We start from the raw sequence: 26,079 nt of genomic DNA, 5'->3' as shown, positions 1-26,079 counted from the left end.
TTGAAATGTTTAAGCGGGCTGACGAGCCTGGGACCCCGCACCCGCGCGCCCGTGTGGTACTAGACCTGGCAATATTTGGCAGCCACCGGCAACCCCAGAAGATAAGAAGATGGCCTATTCCCTGCTGATGAGGGGTAAATACCCCGAAACACGTGTCCAGGGATGGCGAAGATGGATACATCGCGGAATACTAAACTACACTGACCATAGTCCTTAGGGGCGATCCCGCTGGTGAGTGAGTGGTGTGCGACCCCACCCCCTTTTTGAAATGTTTAAGCGGGCTGACGAGCCTGGGACCCCGCACCCGCGCGCCCGTGTGGTACTAGACCTGGCAATATTTGGCAGCCACCGGCAACCCCATTAGATAAGAAGATGGCCTATTCCCTGCTGAGGAGGGGTAAATACCCCGAAACACGTGTCCAGGGATGGCGAAGATGGATACATCGCGGAATACTAAACTACACTGACCATAGTCCTTAGGGGCGATCCCGCTGGTGAGTGAGTGGTGTGCGACCCCACCCCCTTTTTGAAATGTTTAAGCGGGCTGACGAGCCTGGGACCCCGCACCCGCGCGCCCGTGTGGTACTAGGCCTGGCAATATTTGGCAGCCACCGGCAACCCCAGAAGATAAGAAGATGGCCTATTCCCTGCTGATGAGGGGTAAATACCCCGAAACACGTGTCCAGGGATGGCGAAGATGGATACATCGCGGAATACTAAACTACACTAACCATAGTCCTTAGGGGCGATCCCGCTGGTGAGTGAGTGGTGTGCGACCCCACCCCCTTTTTGAAATGTTTAAGCGGGCTGACGAGCCTGGGACCCCGCACCCGCGCGGTACTAGACCTGGCAATATTTGGCAGCCACCGGCAACCCCAGAAGATAAGAAGATGGCCTATTCCCTGCTGATGAGGGGTAAATACCCCGAAACACGTGTCCAGGGATGGCGAAGATGGATACATCGCGGAATACTAAACTACACTGACCATAGTCCTTAGGGGCGATCCCGCTGGTGAGTGAGTGGTGTGCGACCCCACCCCCTTTTTGAAATGTTCCAGCTTGAACCTGCAGATTACAACACGGGGCTCCGCAGTATTAGAGGGTCTCTCCTTCACCTCCCATAATGAAGCGCACGGCCTGGGGGCAGACAGGGGAGTGTGCAGACAAACACAAGGAAATTAGCACTCCACGCCGCCCAATTGTGAACCTCACACTCCCGCAGCGCGGCAAGCACAGCAGGAAATCCTGCGTCGTGAAATGTGTGGCAGAGCACCCACACCCATTGACGTTTTTTTTATTGTAACTTGTACTGCGCTCATTTCTTACTTAAGCTATACTATTTTCCTCCAACCCTGACACAAAGTTGGAGAAAAGAGCAAAAAGGATTTTATTTACAGATTCATTACAGAAACCTAGCAAGCACGCCTGGTAAATAAAACAAGCAGTGAATAATACACATCCATGCAATAAAAATCATTAAATAACACAGTGGCACATATCAGAAGGCTGCTGGAGCAGCAAAGAAAGAAAGGGCATAGAGAGGAACACTGGATTATAAAAACATTGGTGGACTGTGATTGGTTTAATTTTTCCGGTTTCCTCTCCTTTAGGTTCATAGGAAAGGTGGTACTTCGTGTTGGTTTGCAAGCTGCTGTAATGAATACAGTGAAGAAAGAGGAGCATAATTCTCGCTTCTGAGCATGACACGGAATCACATTTTCTGTTTAACAAACAGTCATTAATGTTGCAGGAGAGGATGTGGCCTAACGGACACAGCAGCAGACGTTGAAGCTAGGGAGCCGGGTTTGAGTCTGAGTGCAAGACTCTGCATCCTCGGATTCCTGGCAAATCACCATGCCAAAATATGTACGTGTCCATCTGTAATGCAACTGGCGCTCATGTAAAGCGCTCTGATACCGTAGAGTCGAATTTGCACTATATAAACCTGCAAAAACAAGCAAATTAAAAACTGGATCCCAGACTGATGTTGAGGCTGAAAAAAAACTTGACCATGTTTCTTCAGCACCCGCAATCGCTGCATCGGTTCCATAGCGAAGAGCACATTCAATTTCAAGAATCGGGTCTTATAAATAAACCTTTTCAGGTATAAGCATTGCTCCGTTGCTTTAGTCCCCACCCCCTCCACACACACAGGAAAGTTAATCATCGAGGACATTTTATGTCACATGGGTAGACCATGGTTTATAAAGGGCAGCTGGTGAAGAAATACCACGCATGACACGTTCTAGAATGTACTAGAGGCAGCTTTCCTTCAAAAGAAAGCATGCACTTGAAAAAAAAAAATACCCTTGTTCTTTTCTAGAACTCTCATGAACAGTGTGTCCAGTGGATTGTGAGATTCATACATGGCCAGCACAGCCCTAAAAGGATCTCCTTTCTCTATGACTGCTTGGCAATGGCCGTTGAGACAGGCCTTTTGCCACCAAGGTATTGTTTATTTCTCATTTATATAGAGAACCATCACAGTACCTGGAATATTTAGGTGTGCATAATTTGGGAGTGCTCGCTGTATGTTTACCGTTCTACCTTTATGCATACTGTGTAATTAGGATTCAAAGACATTCACGCAGATGGTCAAATCTGTTTGGGTCTACTAGTGATCTGCAGTGTCACATAAAGATTTTTGTTATGGCTGCCCTAAATTATCCACTCATCCAGCTTCCGTGTGAGACAAATTAATGCATTTACATACTTTCCCTGGACGTTGGGTTGGCATGTCTGTGCTGAAATGCATATTCATGCGAGTGAAATGAAGACGGAGGGAGACTGAGATTCCCTTTATAATGAAGGGACGTGGAAAGTGACTGCAGAGTTCAGGCAGTCCGTAAATACATTTGGGTCGAAGATCTGTTCCTTGATGAAGGGCAAAGGCATTTGCAAACGAGCATTGGCAGCGCGGCCGGGCCGAAAATAAATAATTAAAACAAGAAAAGGAAGGGGCTGCAGCCCTGTAAAACAAGTTAAACAAGTTTTAAAAGGAGACACCAGGCCGTGAAACTGAAAGTACGGCAGGCCGGCCGTGAATAATTAGGAGGTGAGAAATGCGCTGGGAGGGCTGCCTTTGATGTGGTAATGTGAGGCAGGCAGGCGGCTGGTGGCATTGTGCACGCGCTTTTTAGGGCTTGCGCAATGACCTAAAAAGCACATGCACTGCAAGGAATCGCCAGTGGTGGTTAAACTCTGGATAATTACACCGGTCCACTTCATCATGGCCTGTGCCACCCCGGCCATGAAGCAGAATTTCTTTAGATTCGAGGATGACATTTATCTGCAGGTGTCTGGCACTAGTATGGGGAGCGTTTATGCCCCCAGTCTAGCGAATCTATTTGTTCACTCCTTCGAGCAACAACATATCTTCAGTGACAGTAATCCGTACATCGATCATTTGAAAACTTGGAAAAGGTACATCGATGATGTGCTGGTGATCTGGCGTGGCTCAAGTGAGAGCTGTCTTGAGTTCCTTGAATGGCTCAATACTAGGAATTCCTTTCTCAAGTTCAACATAGAGATAGGGGGCCACAACCTTGCTTTCCTTGATCTATTAATTGTGGCCACACCGGATGGCCTACAATCCGAACTATATAGAAAACCTACTTCAAGGAACTCACTCCTGTTATTTGACAGCCACCACCCCAGATCCTTAAGGGAGAATCTCCCCCTTCGGACAATTTTTGCGGGTTCAAAGGAACTGTTCTACCATTGCAGCATACAAAGAACATTCTAGTACCCTGTGTAATCAGCTTATCACACGCAAATACCCACCCAAGCTGGTACGACAATCAATGAAACGAGCCATGAATAATAATTGTTCAGCCTTATTGGAACCATCTACACCTAAAGGTCCAATGGAGAGACTCACATTTGTCCATACGTTTGGGACCCTCTCCAATAAAATCCAGAAATCGGTTAAAAAACACTGGCCAATTCTCAACTCTGGACGTCTGACTCTCCAACATCCACTGTTCTCATTCAAGAGAGGTCCTAACCTGAGAGATAGGCTGGTCCACACAAGATCCCGTGAAGAACAACCTAGGGTCCTGGGGTCGTTGTGGGACCTCCCTCCTGTCACAGGGCATCATCCTTGTGGCTCATGTCAGGCATGCCCACAAACTAGAAAAACGACTGAGGTCGATATAGGAACACCGAGACCTTGGAAACAAATCAAATTCACTAATTGCAACAGTGAACGACTGGTCTATCTCATCACGTGCCCGTGTGGATACAAATATGTGGGTATGACCACACGTAAAATACGCATCAGGATATCTGAACATAAGAGTACTATCCGTTGTAAAAGGCAGGCCACTAAGCTCACTACACATTTCCTAGAAGCAAATCATCCCTCAACTGCATTTCAATGGACAGTGCTAGAACAACCCTTCATTCCTTCCCACACTGCGGATGTAGTGAAATTTCTCCTCTTGAAGGAACAGAAATGGGTCCTAAAGCTTGACACTCCCCGTAATGGGCTGAACGATGAAATTCCATGGTCCAGTTTGTAAGCAGACCTATTACTGCAGTCTCATTCTCCACACCAGCCCTGTCAATAACATCATCTGCCATCCGACCCTCTATGAGTGGCTTTTAGAAGAAAATATAACTATCCAGCCCTGTCAATAACACTATTTGCCATCCAAACCTCTATAAATGGTTCTGAGAGGAAAACAAGACTATCCAGATGTATTGTATAGAAACACCATTTATTACTCTACACTGTACCCGGCCGTGTCTGATCACATCCTCCCGAGCCCCCTTTTGCGATGGCACAGCCCTCACATTTGTGGGTTTAACTCGCTCCCGTTTCTGTGGCTGTGAGGAGTATTGGAATGACGTCACGTTTTGGCTGCATCCGAGTTTTCTAAGATGGTCACGCCCGCTAATATCCCGTTTACGCTACAGCTGCAGAGGCGGGCGGTGAGAAATCCGACGCGATCGGATAGAAAACATGTTTACAAACATTGGTCACCTAGGTAACGCACCATCCACCAACTACGAGCGTTGTAACATCCCCGCTCGGCAGCTAGCCAATAACAGGGCGCCTTAAGCTTACCACGTGACTCCCTCTCCCAATCAGGATTCACCTTTTAACCAGACACGACCAGATCCTCCGGTGCCTCCCCAGTCGGTTCAGACGCCGGCTACGAAGTACCAACGGTTAGGTAAGAGTGCCACGATTTCATGCCGCAGAGAATAAGACGTCAAGCGAGAGTTCTCAGGCTTACTATTAGCGTGCACCTTGTTTTTGATACACAGGCTTTACATCTGGGGTATCTTGTAACGCTAATCCTGCAACCATCTCCGGGAGGCTCACAATACCTATGCAGAGTTGGTTAACACGACTCTCCATATCCTGTACCTTTGTATTTTATTTCGGATTAAATTCCTTCTACATATTTAGTCAATTGAAGGCTTTTCATCATGTGGGTTTCTGTACACTGTGGAGAAATATGTTCTCGTTCTTTTACGTGTCCTACAGAGTGGTGCTTCACTCTACTCCTGAGCCATTGCCAGGTGGGGTGAGGTCTTCACTTCTTACAAGCTATGGTAAGATGTTCTTTCATATATTTGGCATATAATTTATATATCCTGATATGGTAAATTAACCACACTACTTTTTATGAGTGTCCACAGTCAGCACTATTAGTTTGACTCAGTCTAAGGTCTATACTTATTAGACCTAGTTTTCATGTGAGTTTTTGTGTGTGTAGTCAGTCTTTCTGACATTTGACCCTTTATGTTCTGACCTTTTTAGTGAATGACATAAGCTGTAAGCAACAGACAAGACTCTTCACCTGGAGACTGCAGGTGATCTCTGTACTTGCCTGTGAACTTTGTTTCTTAGTTGTCTTTTATAATTGCAGTAGCATTCATTTGTTGTAAGGTCCTGAAGAAAGCAAGGACAATTGTGTCCACATATTGCTGAAACATGTTGACCTGGTTCCACTTCTAGACAGCGCATTTCTCAAACTGTCTTAACAAATTTTTAATATTGGCGGAGTGAGTATGATTCGAATAAAGTTTCTTCTATGCTCCCTCATCCAATTTTAAACACACCTTTTTATTTTATTTTTTCACATAGTTTTTTCTGCACTGCACTCCCTCAGTCACACTACACTTGACCACTCACCAGTCTCGAGTAGTGGTATACCATACTATTGTTTGTTCAGTAGAAGAGATCTATTTACACCTTGGTCTCTTTCTGTCTGAAAAAAACATCTCTGTATAGATGGTCTTGAAAAATCCCAAATGATGAAGGGCGGTTCCAAGTGGTGACTGATGGGTATCTCTGACCATCTATCTAGGTTGTCATTGAATACCATGTTTTATAGGTCAGTTTAGGGGTCTTGTGTTGTTTGTCTGTTTTCCGCACACTGTAAACCCACCACTCTCTCAGACCCTCTGGTACTCTTTTGTTGTTCTGTATCTGTGGGGGCTGTTCCCAGAGTTGGGTCTTTAAATATTCCCCCGGGTCCTACCCTACCTTAGTGTTTTTGTTAAACTCTGGATAAGCCACAATAGAGCTTTGCCAGCTATGCGCAGAAGCGCATCAGCAGGCGAGCCCTAATCACACTGACACGATTCAGTGGCTATTAACCCCTTCGACGCGGATGACAAAGCCAGCTCGTCATGGGCGTTACCTGCGCTGCGCGGATGACGAGCTGGCTTTGTCACGTAACGCGCGATTTTTAAAAATGCCGCGCACAGCGGGAAAAGCCGCCGCGGCGAAGCGGTTAAATCTCTATTCTCACTTTGGTTCTCCCTTAGTTTTGAGTCTTAGACATTTTAGGCTGCCTCTGCGTAGCCACATATAATACATTTGTTGTTGCAACATCATTCTAGAAACACACAGTACAAGTTGTTTGTTATTCAGGAACTCTTTGTTGTAGTTTGTCATTACATTTCGTAACATTTTGCTTGTAATACATAACATAGTGCACTGTTTTCTTTGCTCGTTCAGCAACAGCTTCTAATGTTTTAGACATAACATGGTAGCACAACTGCATCTTCAGCAGTGGTGGCTCTGCAGCCAAGGCTGAGGAGCATCGCCCCAATGTGCAGTGAAAGAAAGAACAAATTACAATGATAAGAACTCAAGGTTATCATCATTGTTTTTGTTCCTTCTGCGAAGCTTTGCGGGGGCAGGTCTTCTCTGCTCTTACAAGAGAGGAGTGGTTTGCGCACTCCTAGTCCGCAATGACTGTTTGGCTAGCCCCGGTGGACGTTGTCCATCTCTTGCCTGCTTTTTAAGAATCCAGATTGGGCTGCATGCAACACCAAGGAACATACGTTTTGTACGTATGTTGTTAATGTTTTTGACTAAATCTTAACATCTGTGTTCAAAATAGATATTAGTAAATAGGACCCACAATCTGTTGGGTCTCCGTGGGGTTTTAGGACCAAAATAGTTTCGGATTCCATTATAGTCTTTGTAACTTTCCCGATTTGCCCCAAATTAGTTGAATAAGCGAATGGCTTAGATAAGATATTTTTTTATGTTTTGTAGCAGAATGGTGAATAGCTAACTAGAACAGGAGCCATAATATTTGGAAGCTTTGCAGAGCTGGTTAAGACCTTTTGGGTTGGTTCGGGGTCTTTTAGAACCTCTGCAATTCAATCAGTATTTCCAGGACTCTAACATTGGGCACATAGTCTGTATGGAAGGAGGTCTTGGTGCTAAATATAGGGTAGCATAATAATTGTCAAATACTTGTGCTAGTCTGGTGATGAAGTAATCACTGTACGGTTGTTTCTAAAAAGTTGGTTAATATAATTATAGTTTTATAATTGATTAGGACAGAGTGTTATTTCATCTACCAAAATATTATCTAATTTTCCCCTTGCCTTCAGTAGACTGCTGTATGTCACACAGTAACAAGTTAATGTGTGTTGCGCTTTTAGAGATGGTAAGTGTTGCTCAATTTCTGTTTTATGGGCTTTGTCTCTATGGAAAAAAGTTGTGGGAAGCATAAATTCACTCCTATTAACTACTTTTGCTGCATTCCATCTGGCAGCTAAGCTGGTTCAGTTTTTATCATTTTCTCTGAAACAATTTTCAAGGATCTCTCCGACTGTCTACTTCAGAAGTGGGTCACAAAATGTTATTTCATTCAATTACTACTGTTCCAATGAGGCAGGTTACATCCTTTTCTAGCTCATAGTGTATTGTTATCTGGGCGTGATCTGATAATAGAGTTCCTATGGAGATAGAGGTTGTTAAATTGATAGCTGGGCAATGCACCAGGAATAATATCTCACTTTCTGGTTTCATTTCAGCAGCAGAAAAAAAATATCAAAACAGAGCAAGGACTAAAGTAACTTTTCCCTCAGTAACATTAAACGGAAACCCCACTGTGGACTACAAGTAGTATCACTAGAGAACAATGAGTTCTATTTAAGACAATAACATGTCATCTCCTCCTCTTTTTTGCTACTGTACAGCCAGAGAAAATTGCTATTTTATTTTATTTCATAATGTTAAGCTGCTTGTGTAAGGGTCCGTTGTTATGCTTTTAAAAAACAAATCTAAACTCTTTCCACACATCGTGCACCTATCAGCTATTTGCCGACTGTCGCTTCATTTTTTAGAATGCAAATGTTAGCTGGGGTTCCTGTAGTCATGCTGCAGCTCTGCGCCAAGCTCACCTTCACACTGTAAGAACCCCACAAAGCGGTCTCTGTGAACTCCTCAGGTTCACCCTTGTTCTTTCGCGTCAACTGACTTAGACACGGCCCATTTTTCAGTGACACTTAAGGGGCATTACTTCCAACTAATGCGTGTAACTTTGTTTTAATGACAGTGTCTGAGAGATATGGCATGGCAGAACAACAGGCCAAAGAGGGCACAGGCTCTACTGGTACAAATTAATTATCTAGCTTGATTCAGGGAGTGATAGGTTTTATCAGCAATTCTTTGCTACTTGCACTCATTTTAAAATGGCGACCATTCTCCATATAATGGATTGCCTCCAACCACAAAACTGGATGGTCTGCTTGGACCTCAAAGATGTATTACTATCAGACCAAGTCTATCCTTCTACAACTTCTTTAGTAGTCAATTTTCTTCCTGGAAAGTCTGGGTTCTGTATTAAACCAGGAGAAATCTTTCCTTCTCCCAGCTCAATTATTAGAGTTTGTAGGTTTTCAATTCCCGTTCATTCTCTCTCGACTTCTAAGTTAATAATGATTCAGAGGGAATCTCATTTCTCAACACTGTCCCACATTTTTTGGTTAAGAATTCTGGGTTTACTGGCGACTTCAGTCCAAGCCATCTGCCCAGATTCCCTTCATTATCGAGCCTTGAAGGGCATAAAAGTTTGTAATCTTACACAAGTCTTTCATACAAAGACACCACAATTTGTTTGGATTTAGAAACAACGCAAGAACCTTCATAGTGGCTGGAACATTTCCATTACTGGAATGGCAGACCCATCTTCAATTTTCGATAGATCTTCTCAAATTCTGATGCTGCAAGTGTGTCTGGTTGGGGGGCATCTAAGTGCAGCAATATACAGGAACCATCTAAGAGGCACTTGCTCAAAGGTTTTATCAGAAATAGCAAAATAGATCTGTCTCCAACACCACATCCCAGTCAAAGCAGAGTACAGTTCTCAAAAACGTGAAGCAGATTGGTTTGGACATCATCGAAAAGATGCGAGTGAACAGTATCACACCCCGATTTTCCAGCCACTACAAGACAATTCTTACAGTTAGAGACCAAATTTAATGTCCTGGGAAAATTATGTGTTTCTTCATCTTTAGAATCGGTGTCTGCTTAAGCATTTTCTCCTTTCATAATGATCTACTGTTGTCTTTCCAAACTCAGGAAGGAATTGAGGTTGCTGGTAATCTTAATAGCTTTCGGGCCTACTCAAATATGGTATCTGGATCTCCTCTAGATGTCCACAGATACTTGTGTTCTTCTTATCCTCTTCAATCATCATCTTATTAGCCCAGAAGGCCTGTCTCACAAACCATTCCTATTAGGCAGCCCCAGACTAGTAGCCTGGAAATTGCTAGCCATGTTTTAATGGGCCCAGGTGTTTCACAGATTTCATTAGATCCACCAAGGGTTACTGGGCCCCTGGCACCAAGAGAGCCAATAAATCTGCATGGGCTTCCTGGGACTGCTGGTATATAGAATCACATATCAATGCCATTTTCGCACGTCTCTGTTGTGGCAAGTTTCTTAAGATCAACAGCAGCTGCAGGTAAGTGCTATAGAACAGGAAACACTCATTGTCCGTTTCCCTGCAACATAACTTGGCGGATAAAAAGATATTAGGTGATCATCCCTTACTTTGATGAGTATTAAAAGCACCAGGACAAGTATATCTCCTTTACCTTAATTTATGGTTCCATGGGATGTCACTTGGTTTCCGAGTATATTTTGTACTTGACCAGAAAATGTGTCTTTCACTAAAATGTTTGTCTGCAAAGGTAATAATGATTTTGTGCTTATTTCTTACACAAGGTTGTCTAATGTGAAAGCTCTGGATTTGTCTGCTGGACAGTTTACTTCCTCGGGGGTTCTTTTCTCCATTTCTAGAAGAACAAAAAACTAATTTCTTCTATTATATATTTAGCTTTTCCAAATCATCTAAAGCTGTGCGTTGTTCGCTGACTAAGATAGTATGCGGATCATATGTCAACTCTCAGATCATTTGCCCTGAAGCTAATAATTTCCTTCAGACAGCCTCATTTATTGGTTTCTTCTGCAACTCCTGCTGGATGGGTCAAATGGAAAAGTGAAGCAAGCTAGTTTTGATATTTCAGTGTTCGGCGGCCACCCTTCCCGAAGAAAGCTTTTCGCCTGGGTTTTAAATTGGGAGGACATTTTGGGAGTGGCCAAGGAGTCTTTGGTTTCAATATTCAAAACATTATATTATATGCCTGTAGCAAAATGCATCTGCTTGAGTAAGAAGTATGCATTATTTGAGACTCTGGTCTTATAATAAAATCTGGATTTTCCATGATGTAAAAGTGAGAAAGCTCCAACAGTATAACAGTATTTGTAAAGCGCGCACAATTACCCCTAAGGGTGTGAAGGGGCTGGGGGCCATCGGGGAGATTAAGCGAGCTATTGCCAAGTCACATGGTGCTGGGCTAACCTGACGCTGGGATCGAACCGTGAGCCCAGGTGGTACGGAGTCAGCTGCCCTGGCCGCTGCGCCATACCTCTGAATATAAAACCACAGCTATGTTATTATATCATAGAGGAATTCCATGACTCGAGTTTTCTTTTTACCAGGCTTTACAGCTACTGCTCTGCATTAAGAACAAGCAATGGCCGCGCGGCCGTGAAAGTGACAAGGCCGCGAAAGGGAAAGTAATGGCCCGCGATGCGGAGAAAGAGATAAGAAGGGCAGATGGTGGTTACACGCGAGTGTGCACACAAGCTTGAGGCCGGGAAAAGCTTGTGGGTAGCACTTTCAAAACCCCCTTACTAATATTTGAGCAAGCAGCGCATGTACAGCTCTAGGCTCTACCTAAAAAGTAGGACCCGACACGGTATGGTCTTAAAAGGGACTAATTGTTCACTGGAGATAATACTTGTGGTCTACACATAAAGGGCTCTGGAAACTGTTGTGTTTTATGTTACTGAGGACAAAGCTTAGTAGTTCGTGGAGAAGTGTGGCTCAACGGTTAGAGGCGGCAGACCTGGAGGCAGAGGTCGGCCCGGGACCAGGGTTCAATTCCCGACCAATGTCAGCGGGCCCGATAAATCTCGCCTCGGTGCCACTCTAACCATGGGGTCCCACACTGCAACTATGGGCAATAGCTTGCTTAATCTCCAATCCGGCCCCATCACCACCGGGGATGCCTGGCTGCACCTTGGGGATGCCCAGTAAAGGGACCATCTCACAGGGAAAGCCAGGACGGGTTCCCGAGTGGTACAGCCCTGGGACGCTCAAGGGTAACCATGCGCTCTATAAATCCAATATTCAATATTCATTCTTTCTCGGTTTTATTATATTTTTTCTCTGGCTGCGCTTTAAATAAAGCAAGAAAATGAACCATAACACTCACCTCTGTGTCAACAACTTTTAAAATCTGGATTCTACAGTGGAAGGCTAATTTAATTGTTATTAGGACCTGCCGTCTATTCAACTACTAGTTCCCTTGGCCCTTTTAATTGGGAAAAAAACAAATGTTAACCAGTTCAACCTCCGGGAAGGCTGCCATCCCTAATGTGAATCTCCACAGACAAATGGTATTGAAATAAATGACAGACCTGAGAAGAGGTACACCGGTGCATTGATATATGTTATTCTCTAAGGGAAGGCACACTGCAAGGCAAATGAAGCAATTGGAGGGAGCTCAGGTTCACTTTCGTCTATTTGTCTTTGGACACTAACTAGTTACAAACCTGAAACCTGTTTCTTGGTTGAAGACAGTAAAAGGAGTTACACCAGCCCGGAAAACAAAAAAACAGCAGGCAAAGTCAAGTTTGAAATGTATATATGTAACTTAAAGATTACTTTTTCTAGAAACTGTGATGAAATGCTTTTAGTGTGACTTTAATACATTTTAGAGGACAAAATAATAAACACTGATTTTTCAGGCAAATAAATACTTTATTTTACTGTAAACTTTTACTGTACAATTACTCAGCGAGTTACTCACTTGATTGCAGAAGACTAGAGCGTGACATATTCCTGGCTGCTGTATGTTTGTGTTTTATCACTGGGGCAAAATAGCAGAGCGTTGTTGTCATTTAATGGAATTTGCTTCATTACTACTTTTTTCTGAGATAATTTCAACTGATAATATCCATATAATTGGCTAATAACAACAAGGGAAGCCCTACGGATTCTTCCTGATTTTGCAAGGAACCTAGAGGCTCATGATGCAACACACTAAAAGAAAGGGAATCTGATGTTTGTTGGAGAGGGATGAGCATTGAGGGATCAGTGGTTAAAAAATATAAGTGAAAGACAAAAAAGTTAGCAAGTCAATACATAAGAGTTTGGAGATTTTAAGTATATGTACTGTATGTTACATGCAACAAAAAAAAAAGACCCGGAGGGATGCAACCTCCAAGTATAATATATTTGGCATGCGATAAGTATTGTTTGTCATTATGGGATTATTAATTTAACCAAGAAATAGACATGGTATCTAGACTACCACTACGGTTGTATTATTATTACACAGAGAGAGTGTGGCAATATAAGAGGTAAATCAGTTGATTCTCTGAACTTAATTCGTCTAGGTCAGGACTATATTTTGTAGTACATTGTTGACTATTTTACAAAATGAACAGTTCATAGATATAACATTAATTCCTGTTTACCAAATTGCGTATTTATACTTGTTCACTTTTTTTTATAATTCTTTCATTAGGTGACCTTTGGGGTGGCTAAGATGGCTACCACCTCAGATTGCCTCTGCCCAGGCCGCTCTTATCCTGACCCACTGTCCTATAATGAGGCATTAAACTATCTGTTACGTGGTTGTCTGCATTCCTCTGTGCTTTTAAGTAGGCTGATAGGTCCAATTTTTGAGGTGCAGTGGACACAGATTGCCAACAAAATCCAAAGTGTGGTGGTATATTAGTTGCTGCAATGCAGTCCTCTTCTAATATTGTACAGCCTTTTTATGCACATTCAGGTAAAAAGACACCTGATAGGAATTAGGAATGGACCCTATGATTGCATCCATGGACAAAGACTCTTACACTGCTGCTTTCTATGAAAGAAAACTGTAAAAAGGTGCTCTGGGGTCCACGAAACATGGCGGAGGTCAAAGATCCTACAACGCAGAACTGACATTTAAAGAATAGTATACCAAGCATGTTATTAATGGTATATATTTTGTCCAATTGTGTTTTTAAAAATTTGGAGACAAATAAATGAATCTGCAGAAAGGGTTCTCACGATGAGACCATGAATTATAAATAGAATGAACAACCTAATAAAAGGAGGAAAGTTCTAGATCATCTAAGCTGGCTCAAGGCTGATGTGGCTTTTGTACAGGAGACCCACTTTTTAGATATACAAGCGAGAAAAATAAAAAGGTGGTTTGTGAAAGAAATACATACCTGCTTTACATCCAGTGTTACAGAACTGAAAATCGTTTTTTGAAGATTTTTTAGAGATCCTGAAAGGAGGTTACAGGACTACTGAATTTGGTCCGAATGATGTGCATGTTTTGTTGGTCATATAAGGGGAGGAGACCCAATTAAATTAATTTAAGACATGGGAGGTGAAATTAAAAGAGTTGGAAGACCAGTGGTCTCAAACTGATACAACTAGTTCTGAAGCAATATAGAGGGCGCTAATCGAAGCCAAAGTTTGCATACAGAAGTTCGTTAGGCAACTTCTGAAAGCAGATGACATGCTTATATTGATTTCAAATGGAGATAATCAGTGGCAAATATCTTTGCTATGACTCACCTCTTTGGAAAAATGTCTGGCTAATCACATGGACAATCTAACTGTGAATTGGGATATAAAAAAAAAAGACGACTACAAATCAACATTCACTAATATCACTTGATACAGAAACTAAACAATGGCAATTATTATGAATGAAATAGAATCAGATAGAGATGTTTACTATACTATGGATACCACTTCTGTTAGATGTGATACTATTTGTACATAAGAACCGTGATCTTGATATATGTAATAAACAATTGTAAAGAGTTAAAGCAAAATAAAAAAAATGAAATTAATGCAACTAATTTACTTCTATGGTAATTGGTACTAGCTATTTGTTCGAATTCTCCCTATCAGAAATGTTATCCCAGCTCACACTTACTTCAGCAAGTCCTCCAACTCCCGTTTTACTCTGCTCACAAGGGGAGGACCCTCATATGTGAGGGCGGTGTATAACTGGACCAGTGATGCTCCAGCTCTTATCTTTTCTAAGGCATCCTGGCCACTGCGGACTCCACCAACGCCAATTATAGGCACCTTTCCTGAAAGCAATGCAAAAACAACACAATGACACATAAGCACTTATGAAAAATACTCAAATAAAATGAATGACAAACGGTAAGCATTAAATTAGTTGGCGGTCTACATACCTGTATCCATTACTTATTCAACAAGCATTGGCAAAGGCAATAGGCTTGCTGTTTTCGTGGTGAATATTGAACTAACGTTGCAAGTGATAATACCAGGAAGGGCGGAGAACAGCAGTTTTGTCACTGTAATTCTCATTTTAACACCCTGATGCAAAGTCCGAGGGGTATGTAATGAATTTTTCATTTTTGAGTTTTTAAACATTGGTAGCAAATTCAGGCTTTTTGCTGCTTAGGTGCATGCGAAATACTCCCTATTGGTTGCAGGCAGATTACTTGCCAATCCAGACAACGTCCTGAATTAAGAGCATCTGATCTATGTAACCACTAAACCCTCCAGTGACAAGCCTTGCATAAGGAGTTGAAAACACCCTATGCAAAGTGTAGGAGCCAAAAAAAGAAAACTGATGGGGGAAAAAAAATAATACCCTGCATGACTATTTAAAATGGATTGTTTCTGCAATCAACATGGTGCACTTAGTACTGTACTTATTACTTCCACAGTAAGTACATTCAAGTCTCTTGTCTGTCCTCGAAGGAATGATTGGAAGCTCTAGGGTGATGTACAGGGCTAGGAAAGGGTTAAGATTTTTACAAATCTGCCCCATGTACTCATATGTGAGGTCTGTCTATTTGTGAACAAGGAAGCTAGGCAGGTCCCATAGCTGCCATATTTACACTGTTCTACAGGCTTACAGAAGGAGTACAGCATACTGTTTAAATGGTAGGTCACTCCCCCTCCGCACAGCACCGCCTGTGTCTGCCTGCCCCAGCTTCCGCTGTAGCGGAAGTTCGAGGCGCTCCACCACCCGCAGGCTACCACCTGCACCTCGTCCCTGGTGGCCAGTGGTAGGCAGGTTTGCTCATCCTCCGCTTTATTGCTTTTATTGTATTGCCTGTATTTTCATTGCTGTGTCTGCGACTGCGGTTGTCTGTCTTCCCCCGCTGCCTGCACGTGGTCCGTGCCCCTTTTTCTTCCCTCTGTTCCCCTCGCTGTCCCCGTGCTCTCTCTGCCCGATCTTTCCTTCTATACCCCTTGCTGCCCTGTGTCCCTGCCCGGTTATCCCTTCTGTTCCCCTCGCTGTCCCCGTGCCTCTCCGCCCATTCTGCCTTCTGTTATTAAATGCCCCTCTATTTCTGTATTCTGTATTTTGCCTCTCTGCTACTCGTTTTTCCGTTATTTCTGTGCCCTTTTTGCCTTCTGTGCCACTCGTTTTTGTGCCTCTTTTGCCTTCTGTTCCACTCGTTTTTTTAGCCTTTCTACCCTCTGTGTCACGCGTTTTTCCCTCGTTTTTTGTGTCCTTCTGCCCTCATTGCCACTCGTTTTTTCCTCGTTTTTGTGCCCCTTTTGCCATCTGTTGCACTCCTTTTTTGTGCCCTCCTGCCCTCTGTTCCACTTTTTTTTTTGGGACCTTCTGCCCTCTGTGCCACTCGTTTTCCCCTCGTTTTTTGTGCCCTTCTGCCCTCTAATCCACTCGTTTTTTTTTTGCCCATCTGCCCTCTGTGCCACTCATTTTCCCCTCGTTTCGGTGCCCCTTTTTTTACTTCTCTTCATAGGAAAATATCATATTGTAATACTTTATTCGATAGATGTATCATAAAAGTACAAACCTACAAAGTACATAAAAAGGTTTATCGAGTATTACAATTCCTTCTAAAAACATGACATCATTACAAACAGTTTAAGAGATGAGGGGGAAATCTCAGCATAATTAAAATTCATTCTTGGAGGGGATCTGTACAGGTATGGGATAAGAGCTTTGACCGAATAAACCAGGCGCTCACCAGAAACTTAGCAACCCCACAGACAATGAACATAGAGGTAGAGTTGGTTAAAATAATGCGGAGAGCTGATCTATGGTCCCTGACACCTAACTCCCTACAAACTGGCTTCAACCATTTAACTCTAGCCTGCTTGTAAGCTTTACATGCAAACAAAAAGTGGCCAAGAGATTCTTCCAGACATGGGCAACCTGGGCATTTTAGATCATGTTCCCTCCTAACCTTCCACCCTTCCATAAATTTTTTGAGGGCAAGGATACCATATCTTAATTACAGGAACAACGTTCTATCTCGGGGAGTCTGGATGAAATCCAGAAATGGCTCTAACTTTCCAAGGAGCTTGTGTTCACAAAAATGTGTTCGTTAAGGGACCCCAGTTTGAGTTGTGCAAGACCTTGGCCTCTACCCACTCCCAATATAGTTCTTTTACAGTTTGTTTGGGTGGGGGGGGGATTGTGAGGCCCAGGATCCTCCCAGACATATAGATACCACAAGCTTCTTTAGATTGTTGAGCCACTTTATTTTATTGGAAACATTCAAACTAATTAGCTTGTCCAACACTAAAGCATATTTTGCTAATTCAAGGGTCCTTCTAAGGCGCACCCAGAATAGCAAGGGTCGGAGTTGAACTACTTCAGAGATCGATCTTTTGCCCATGTCAAGAAATAGTGGTTTCAGAGGGGTCGAGAGAGGAAGCGAGACTATGTCTCTCATAAACTTATTCTATGCCATTACCAATGCCTTGGTGTTCTCAGCGCCCCATAATTCAGAGCCGTAAACTGCCGAAGCTAGAGCTTTCCCCTCATAGACTGCCAGGGCAGGGGCTATTGGTCTACTAATTGAAAGCCGCTGATTCTTTAGTATTACTCCAGAGACCCTTTTGAGATCTAAAACCATTTTGGACAAATGGGATTCCCAGCTCATGTTGTTACTGAGCCTAACCCCAAGGTAATCAAATTCGTCCACTACCTCTAGAGGGGACCCATTCAAAGAGAGATAAGCCTTCCTACGGTTTCTTTTAGCAGACAATACCATCAGCTTAATTTTCGCAGGGTTCACCGTTAACCCACGGTCTTTACAGAAGACACTGAAACGATCAAGCAGTTTTTGCAGGCCCTTGGGGGTTTTAAGACATCAGGAGGGTGTCGTCCGCAAAGAGGAGTGTGGGGGTTTTCTCCCCGGCAAGGACAGGGGCATCCGCTGGGTCCTCCCTCAAATGGTCCACCACCCCATTTATAAAGAGGGAGAACAGGGTCGGAGCCATCACACAACCCTGCCGCACCCCTCTATTGACTGGGACCCTCCTTGTCAATTGACCCCGATTCCCCCACCGAATCCTTGCATAATTTTCTTCATGGAGTTGCATAATTTTCTTCATGGAGTTTAATAATAAACTGCAACAGATAACTAGGGAAACCCATATCCGTGAGGACCTCCCAAAGTTTGGCACGTGGGATGACATCGAAAGCTGTTTTCAAGTCTATGAAAGCCAGGTATAAACTACCCTTGGTAATAGACACTGACTTCCAATAGACTGCACAGAATCGAAAAACCTGGTCCATGGCGCCTACATTGCGCCTAAACCCCGCCTGGAAGTGGGTCAAGATGTCCTCTTCCATTAACCATATCTCTGTACGGATTAGGATGACCCTGCCAACTACTTTTTGGATGGTGTCAATTAGACTTATTGGTCTGTAGTTGGCAGGGTCCTCTCTATTGCCTTTCTTGTATATGGTAATGACCTCCGCGCCCTTCCAGGATTCAGGTACAGGGTGGCCGGACTGGATTAGATTCATTAAACTGGCTATAAGGTCTGACCATAGTTTGGGGTCATGCAATAGTAGGTCCCCCGGCAGGCCATCTGGGCCAGCCGCCTTTCCTGGAAGTATTTTTAGGATGGCGTCCTGGACTTCTCGAGGGGAGAAAGACTCTTCCTTAATACCCAGCTCTATGCTGGACTCACTCTCAATTACCATAACTGAGGATTTTGGGTGACCTTCGGCACTGACCTCACAATACAAATTAAAAAAATGGGAATACCATTGGTGTTCAGTGATGTGATTTAAAATCGGCTCTGCCCCCCTTCTGTCAAGAGCATTGATCAATTTCCAAAAAAATGATTGAGTTTTTCCCACAGGCTGCAGCCTTAAGCTCCTGCCAGTGCTCCTCCTCCCAATCCTTCTTAGCTGATGTTATGCTTCTATGGTAGTCTTTTCTGGCTAGTCTCACTGCTATGGGATCCTTACTTTTTATGGCTAGCATAATAGCTTTCCTCTTATTCCTGCAGTTTACCGTGTACCAGGGGTTACCCTTGTTAGGTTTTTGCTGTACCGTGGACGTCCCCTGTGACCTCTTGGAAAATAACTCTCCTATTTTATCAGTTAGGTTCCTATACACAACAGGTAAATTTGATCCAGGAGGATGAGGAGCTGCTAGAGCAACAGATGCCAAGCTACGAGTTTCAGCCAAAACTAGCTCTTTAATACTATTGAGTTTCCCCTCTTCGCACCTAACCACATTCCACTTTAACTTACGGTTACAATTTGAAGGGAAAACCTCTTTAGTGATTAACTCGCGATTTCCACTTTTGCTGATCCCGTTTACCCAGCGGATTTCCATACATAATGGATTATGGTCACTATCTGTTGATTGCCTAACCTTCATATCGACTAGACTAACCCATGACTGAGTGTCCAGAAGGATATAGTCGATTCGGGATGGGCAGCCTAGTCTATTAAAGGTCATTGCCCCATCACGATCGGAGACAGTTCGCCCATTCAAGGCCCGTAAGTTGTGATCTAAAACCAGAGCATTTAGCTGGATTGCTCTGGCAGTCCATTTCTTAATAGGAGCAAGGGCTAAGGGTGGTATAGTCTGTCTCCAATCCTCGGAGTTAAAACCCAATATCTCTTCATCGTCCAGGGGTTCAAAAGTACAATTGAAGCCCCCCCCCCCCCACTAGTATTTTAGATCTTGGAGGGAGGGCTGATAACTTCCTATCTAGCAACTCTAATGTGGGCAAGATTAGGCCACACTGTAGGCCTCTTGCATATACACAAAAGAGTTCTAGGATAGTACTCCCGGTTAAGCTCTTTAAGGAAATGTGCAGAATGTCGTTAGAATCAGTATTGTGGGAAGTGACAACGCAATTCAGATTTATCTTTACCCAAATGTGCAGGCCACCAGAAGGACGACCTTTCCCCGTCGTGACTGCGGGAATAAAGTAGGTTGAGTACCCATTTTTATATTGTGGCAGCAGGCACCAAGTTTCTTGGAACATGCATATATGGAATGTATTAATAAAATCATTCCAATCAGGATTGACAAGGTTTTTTTTAAAACCTGCTATTTTCCAAGACAGAATATTAATGGAGGTGGGGGCTGCGGATAGTTCCTTCAATGTGTTTGAGGTACTGGGTTCCTTTTCTCGTCTACCAGGACTAGTGGTTCCCATACTAACTAGACCATCCCTACTAGTTTTATTACGTACCCCAGGGGGAACAGGCACCACTCTCTTCCCAAATTGTCCAGGGGACTGGATTGGGACTCAGTCCACCCCTTCCAATCCACTGTAGCGATTATAACAGGGGAATAAAGGATAGTTAAACTGTAGGCCTAACCATTTCCCATTGAACTGTTGGCCACCTGAGATGGGCCTCCCTACTCTTCTTCGTACTAGGTTCCAACCTTCCTCATCATTCCCACCCCAATTAGTGGAATTCTGATAGTTCAGGGGCTCCAGCCTATTCCTCCCTCTCCCACTGATGGAAGACCTCAACCAACTCCACCTATTGTCCTGATGTTCCGTAGACATATAGAAGTATGACAGGGGTTTAACCATAATCGTAGTGTTGTTGTTACATGGGGGACCAGAGCAAATATGCTCCACCAATCGCAGGTCCTCAAATGTAACAACAACACAATCTCCCTTTAAACTTTTCTTATTCTCACCTACCCAAGGAGCTCTCTCCACCATGAGCATTTTATTATTGATTTTGGGAGGCGGAGGAAAGTTTCTGTCTAACCAATGACAAACTTTGTTTTTAAGTGCCCAGAAAGGTTCATAAGTAGCAGGGGTAAGTTCAGGGACGCCTGTCAAAACTATCACATAGGGACAGGCGTCTGGTGGTAAACTGATGTTCCGGCGTGGATTCGGCTTCTCAGGATGGGGTAAGGAGGGTTTACTGGCTGAAATAATAGAGTCGGTTGCACTCTGAGGATTGATGGGTGCAATGGTAGATGGCTGATTAGAACATACTTTATTACCCCTAGGGATAGGGATTTTGGGTGGGCGGGTCTTGGGGGTGGGGTTGTCCCCTACAGAATACTTCTTAGAATTAGACAGGAGACTACGAGCAGGAGGCGGTACAGTTGAAGCCTTATGGACATGGTTAGTTTCCTTGGGTTGTTGTTCCAGGAGAAGGGTCTGGAGCCGGTGTTCTATGCCCTGCAATCTAGTTTCCAGGGGCAGAAGTAGGGACTTGATAAGATCAGATAGGGAGTTCAAAAGTGAAGCATTCCTATCCTCTAAATCCACTGAGGATTCATCACAACTACTTTCATCAGGAATGCTAACCAAACTACTGTTAGAAATTGTATTGTCTGGAATACCCGTTGGTAAGGGGTGGGATACACGTTGAGCCTTGTCTCTCCCTGCGTTGTGACACAATTGGTCCCTCCCCTCTTCAATGGTGCTACTTGCGCCTGCCATACCATCATTACGTCCCAACATCTCTTTAGAGACTAGGTTGACAGTATTGACCTTGTGGGTTGTTTGATTTGTTTTGGGGATTGCACCTTCCAAAATACCCCTTTGGGTTTGATTGTTCTCATGGTGAACTACAACTGGTATTGATATTAAACTGTTGACCAAAGGAGGAGTCGAGATTGGGGCAGTCAAGGGTGGAGGGTCAAAGAGAGTTAATTGGGTACTAGTTGGGGTGTGAGACCTAACATCTGTGCATAGGATGGGGATCAGAATTACTTAGGGCTTTGATCGGGGTGCGCGCTGAGGCTATATTGAACAAGGTCCAGCGAGACCCTCCTTTCCATAAGGACTATTCCCTGGTCAATTAGAGAATTGGTGCGAAGAATAAAATTGTCCAAAGTGCCTGTTAATTTTTTTGTTTTTGCACCTGCCGCAGCCTGGCTGCGTGTCTCACGGGTAGACATGGCTTTTAACAAAAAAATGGCAGATGGCGATAAAATATAGGATCGAATTACTACCAAAATGAGTGACAATTAACAGTGCCTAACGTTAATAGGTTTCACAGAGATGATCCAGTCTTTTATGAGCAAAGGGGCGATAGTTGATAGAAAGGTACCGGTGCAAGGATCAATGGCAATATACTTGCAATGCAGCAGGATACGAAAAAAAAAAAAAAGAAGAAAAGTCAGGGGTCCAGGCCCAGTCCAGGCTCTACAGGCCTCGGAGGGCCACAGAGGGCCCGCCCTTTGTCCAGGCTTCGTCCCGCGCTACGTCCCGCACTACGTCCCGCGCTCGCGTCCCGCTATCGCGCAGTGGTTGTTATTGTTATTGTTACTTTAGTTTGTATAGCGCCAGCTCACCCACCGGTCTCAAGACGCTTTCAGACCAAGAAACACAACAAATTTTCCAGGCTAGCAAAGAAATAAAGTATCTTATAGTTAAAAAAGGCCAAAAGCTTCCCTGAATAATGTTGTTTTCAGTTGTTTTCTGAACTGTAGAAGATTGGCCTCCTTACGAAGCAAATCTGGCAACTTATTCCACAGCTGTGGGATTTGTGTGGAAAAGGATCTTCCACCCTTTGTTGCCAATTTGAAATAGTTGAGCATCCGAGGATCTAAGTGATCGTTTCGGATTGTAACGCGTCAGACGATCCTTGATGTAGACCGGTGCTTGTCCGTATATTGCCTTATGTGCAACGCACAGGCTCTTGAATTCCACCCTCTGCTTCACCGGAAGCCAGTGAAGTGTATGTAATAGGGGGGAGGCATGAGCATTCCTGGGAAGCTTAAAAATCAGGCGAGCCACATCGTTCAAAACCACTTGTAGTTTCTTGATCAGACTATTTGGCAGGCCTAAATAAAGGACATTGCCATAGTCCAATCGTGATATAATCGTGGCTGACACTACCGGGCGGAGCATCGACTGAGAAAGGAGAGGGACAAGTTTGCGTAATTGCCTAATAAGACCGATACACACGCCAACTACAGTAGAAATCTGGGCAGACATTGACAGATCACTGTCAATTTTTATGCCGAGACTTTTTACATTTGCTGCTGGTATTGGAGTGGGACCAAGTTCTTGTGGCCAGTATCCATCACCCCAGGGTGATGTTCCTGTAGATATCACCAGGACTTCTGTCTTTTCAGGGTTGATTTTCAGTAGGTTGGCAGTCATCCAACTGACTGTATACCTAAGAACCTCTAGCATATGCGCCTGGGCTTCAGTAGTGTTCTCAATGCTAAAAAGCAATTGAGTGTCGTCGGCGTAATTAAACACTCGACAGCCCATGTGCACTAACGACTCAATCAGGGGTTTTAGGTAAAGATTGAAAAGTAGTGGAGATAGTGCTGAGCCCTGCGGGACTCCACACTCCACCATACCTACATTAGAGAGATCATCTCCCTGTTGAATCCTCCAGTTGTCTCCCAGTTAGGAAGGATTCTAGCCACTTGTAGGCTACACCTTTTATTCCCAAACTGGCCACTCTATCCAGGAGCAGGTCATGGCTGACAGTGTCAAACGCCGCTGACAGGTCTAAAAGTATCAGGGCGCTTGGTTTCCTACTGTCAGCCATGCCTCTAAGCTCATCCAGCACCGAGAGCATCACTAACTCGGTGCTGTGATGTGCCCTAAAGCCCGCCTGACGTCCATGGAGCAGATTGTGAGACTCCAGAAGAGAGGATAGATCTTGCAGCACGTGTTGCTCCAAGATTTTTGATAGAAATGGTAGTTGGGAGATCGGTCGATAATTTTTTAGGTTGGCTGAATCTGCTCCTGTTTTTTTAACAAAGGTCTAACCCGAGCCTCCTTAAGGCTAGGTGGAAGGTATCCCTTCTGCAGTGAACTATTGAGGAACGAGAGGATATATTCCTCCAAGATAGGACGTGCCGCCCGGAAAATCCTAGGGGGACAGGGGTCGGCAGGAGAACCAGATTTGATATTGTTCATCAATTGTTCAAGCTTGGTAGGATTTATTTCAGGAAAGCGTGAGATAATACATTCTTGAGAGACAGCAATATTCTGCAATGGAGTAAAACCACTAACTGTATTATTTTTAATCTCAGAGAGAATCGTTTGCACTTTTTCTGAGAAATACTGTTGAAAGGTGTTGCTGTCAAATTTTGTTTCGATTTTGACCGGTATCTTTGTCAGTTCATTCAAAATAGTAAACGTTTCCTTCTGAACATTTTGCGCCTGTTCCACCTAAAGTACAGGAAAATGGCTGAAGGGGAGGAGACACGGGAAGAGGCGGCAGGTGTGCGAGATGTAGGAAGCGCACTGCCTGGTGGGCCTCGCAGTCCCGGTCTCCTACTAGCCAGCAGAGTTCTACCTCACAGCCACAGTTCCAGGGTCCAAGCAATGACAGGTCTCCTCCGACACGGCAAAGTCCAGCAGGGCAGCACAATCCAAATCCGACTGCGAGCGGCCCCTTTTTCCTTTTGTTACCTTCGTTGTCCCTCACCGCCCTCGCCGCTGCGTCCCCTGGGGCCCCGCCCCCCTGACTGCCCATTTGCTACCTCCACCTCCCGCCTCCCAGTTGCTCCTCCCTCCCACCTCCCCATATATGCCGGCCGTGCGCAGCTGGCGCATTAAAGGCGTGCCTAAGGCAAGCCCGTCTGCGCCTCGACCATGCCCAGCGCCAGAACCCCTGGCCCCTGCACCCGCCGCGACGACCACCACCACCACTACAACGCCAGCACTCTGCACGCTCTGGACAGAGCCACACCTGCTTCAAGGCCGCCCCGAAACGCACACACTGCCCCTTCACCTGCCGGAACTGCAGCTACACCAGCCTCAGACCTGATGAACCACCTTCCAAGAAAGACACCAACCACCTTCGATGCATACTACTGCACACCCGCTCCGCACGCAAGCATGCAGTCGAGCTCTGGGACCTGCACGACACAACATCCCCGGATGTCGCCTTCCTGACAGAGACCTGGTTTATCGACTCCTCCTCACCCGACATCGCCATAGCGATCCCAGACGGCTACAAGATCACCCGCTGAGACCGCACCAATGGAATCGGAGGAGGAATCGCCATTGTCCACAAGAACACCATCAGGGTCTCGACTAGCACCGACGACGCGCCCAGCACCGCTGAACACATGCATTTCCAGATCCACACAGACCCTAACTTCACCCTCAGAGGCACCCTCGTCTACCCCCCCCCCCCACACTCCTGGACCCAGCCCCCAGTTCAGCGACTCCATCGCCTACTTGATCAGCACGCACGCCCTGACCTGCATTGACTACATCCTCCTCGGAGACCTGAACTTTCACCTTGAGAACAACAACTCCCCAACCCTGATCGACAACCTTGCCCTGAAGCAACTTGTCACAACGCCCACCCACTCCACCGGCCACACGCTTGACCCAGTCTTCTCCTCATGCCTGCACGTCTCCGTCGCCCACACCACCCAACTCCTCTGGAACGACCACCGCTGCATCCACTTTGCCTTCCAGAAACCCACCACACACCACCGCACCCAACAGATCCCCCGCCGCTGCTGGAGCAAAATCACCGAAGACCAACTACACGCAAACCTCGTTCTCAGCTCACCCACCGAACCCTCCAACACCGATGACGCTGCTCACAGCCTCAGACGCTGGATCGAGGACTGCGCCAACACCCTCGCCCCGCTGAAGAAACCCCCCCACAGAGACACCAGCAAGAGGGCCAGCTGGTTCACCTCAGAATTCCTAGCCTCCAAGCAAGCCTGCCGGAAACTAGAGAAGAAATGGCACAGTAAACAAACTCTGGACAGCCACACAGCACACAGGGACGCCATCCACAACCACCACCACCTCATCAGGGCGGCCAAGAGGACCTCCTTCAGTGACCGCCTCGACAACAATGCACACAATAGCAAGGAGCTCTTCAACATCATGAAGGAACTCTCCAACCCCAGCTCCAACACCAACGACATCCCCCTGTCGCAAGCCCTGTGCGACTCCCTCGCCACCTTCTTCCACCGCAAGATAGCAGACATCCACAACAGCTTCAACACCCACACAGCCTCAACAGACCCTCCCCACA

At 45.0% G+C, this 26,079-nt stretch overlaps 1 protein-coding gene across 1 annotated transcript in view; it reads right to left on the bottom strand.

The window, feature by feature from the left end:
- The window catches only part of DHODH (dihydroorotate dehydrogenase (quinone)), a 149,334-nt gene that overhangs the window by 30,508 nt on the left and 92,747 nt on the right, over nucleotides 1-26,079 (bottom strand). The window contains exon 8 of the mRNA XM_086945534.1: nucleotides 14,785-14,944. Within this exon, the coding sequence (XP_086801660.1) occupies nucleotides 14,785-14,944 (160 nt within the window). The remainder of the gene's footprint in view (nucleotides 1-14,784; nucleotides 14,945-26,079) is intronic.

The sequence above is a fragment of the Lissotriton vulgaris genome, chromosome 12, assembly GCF_964263255.1.
Source record: "Lissotriton vulgaris chromosome 12, aLisVul1.2, whole genome shotgun sequence".
NCBI lineage: Eukaryota > Metazoa > Chordata > Amphibia > Caudata > Salamandridae > Lissotriton > Lissotriton vulgaris.
Note: the sequence above shows the minus strand (reverse complement) of the source record. Positions and strands in the feature narration are given on the sequence as shown.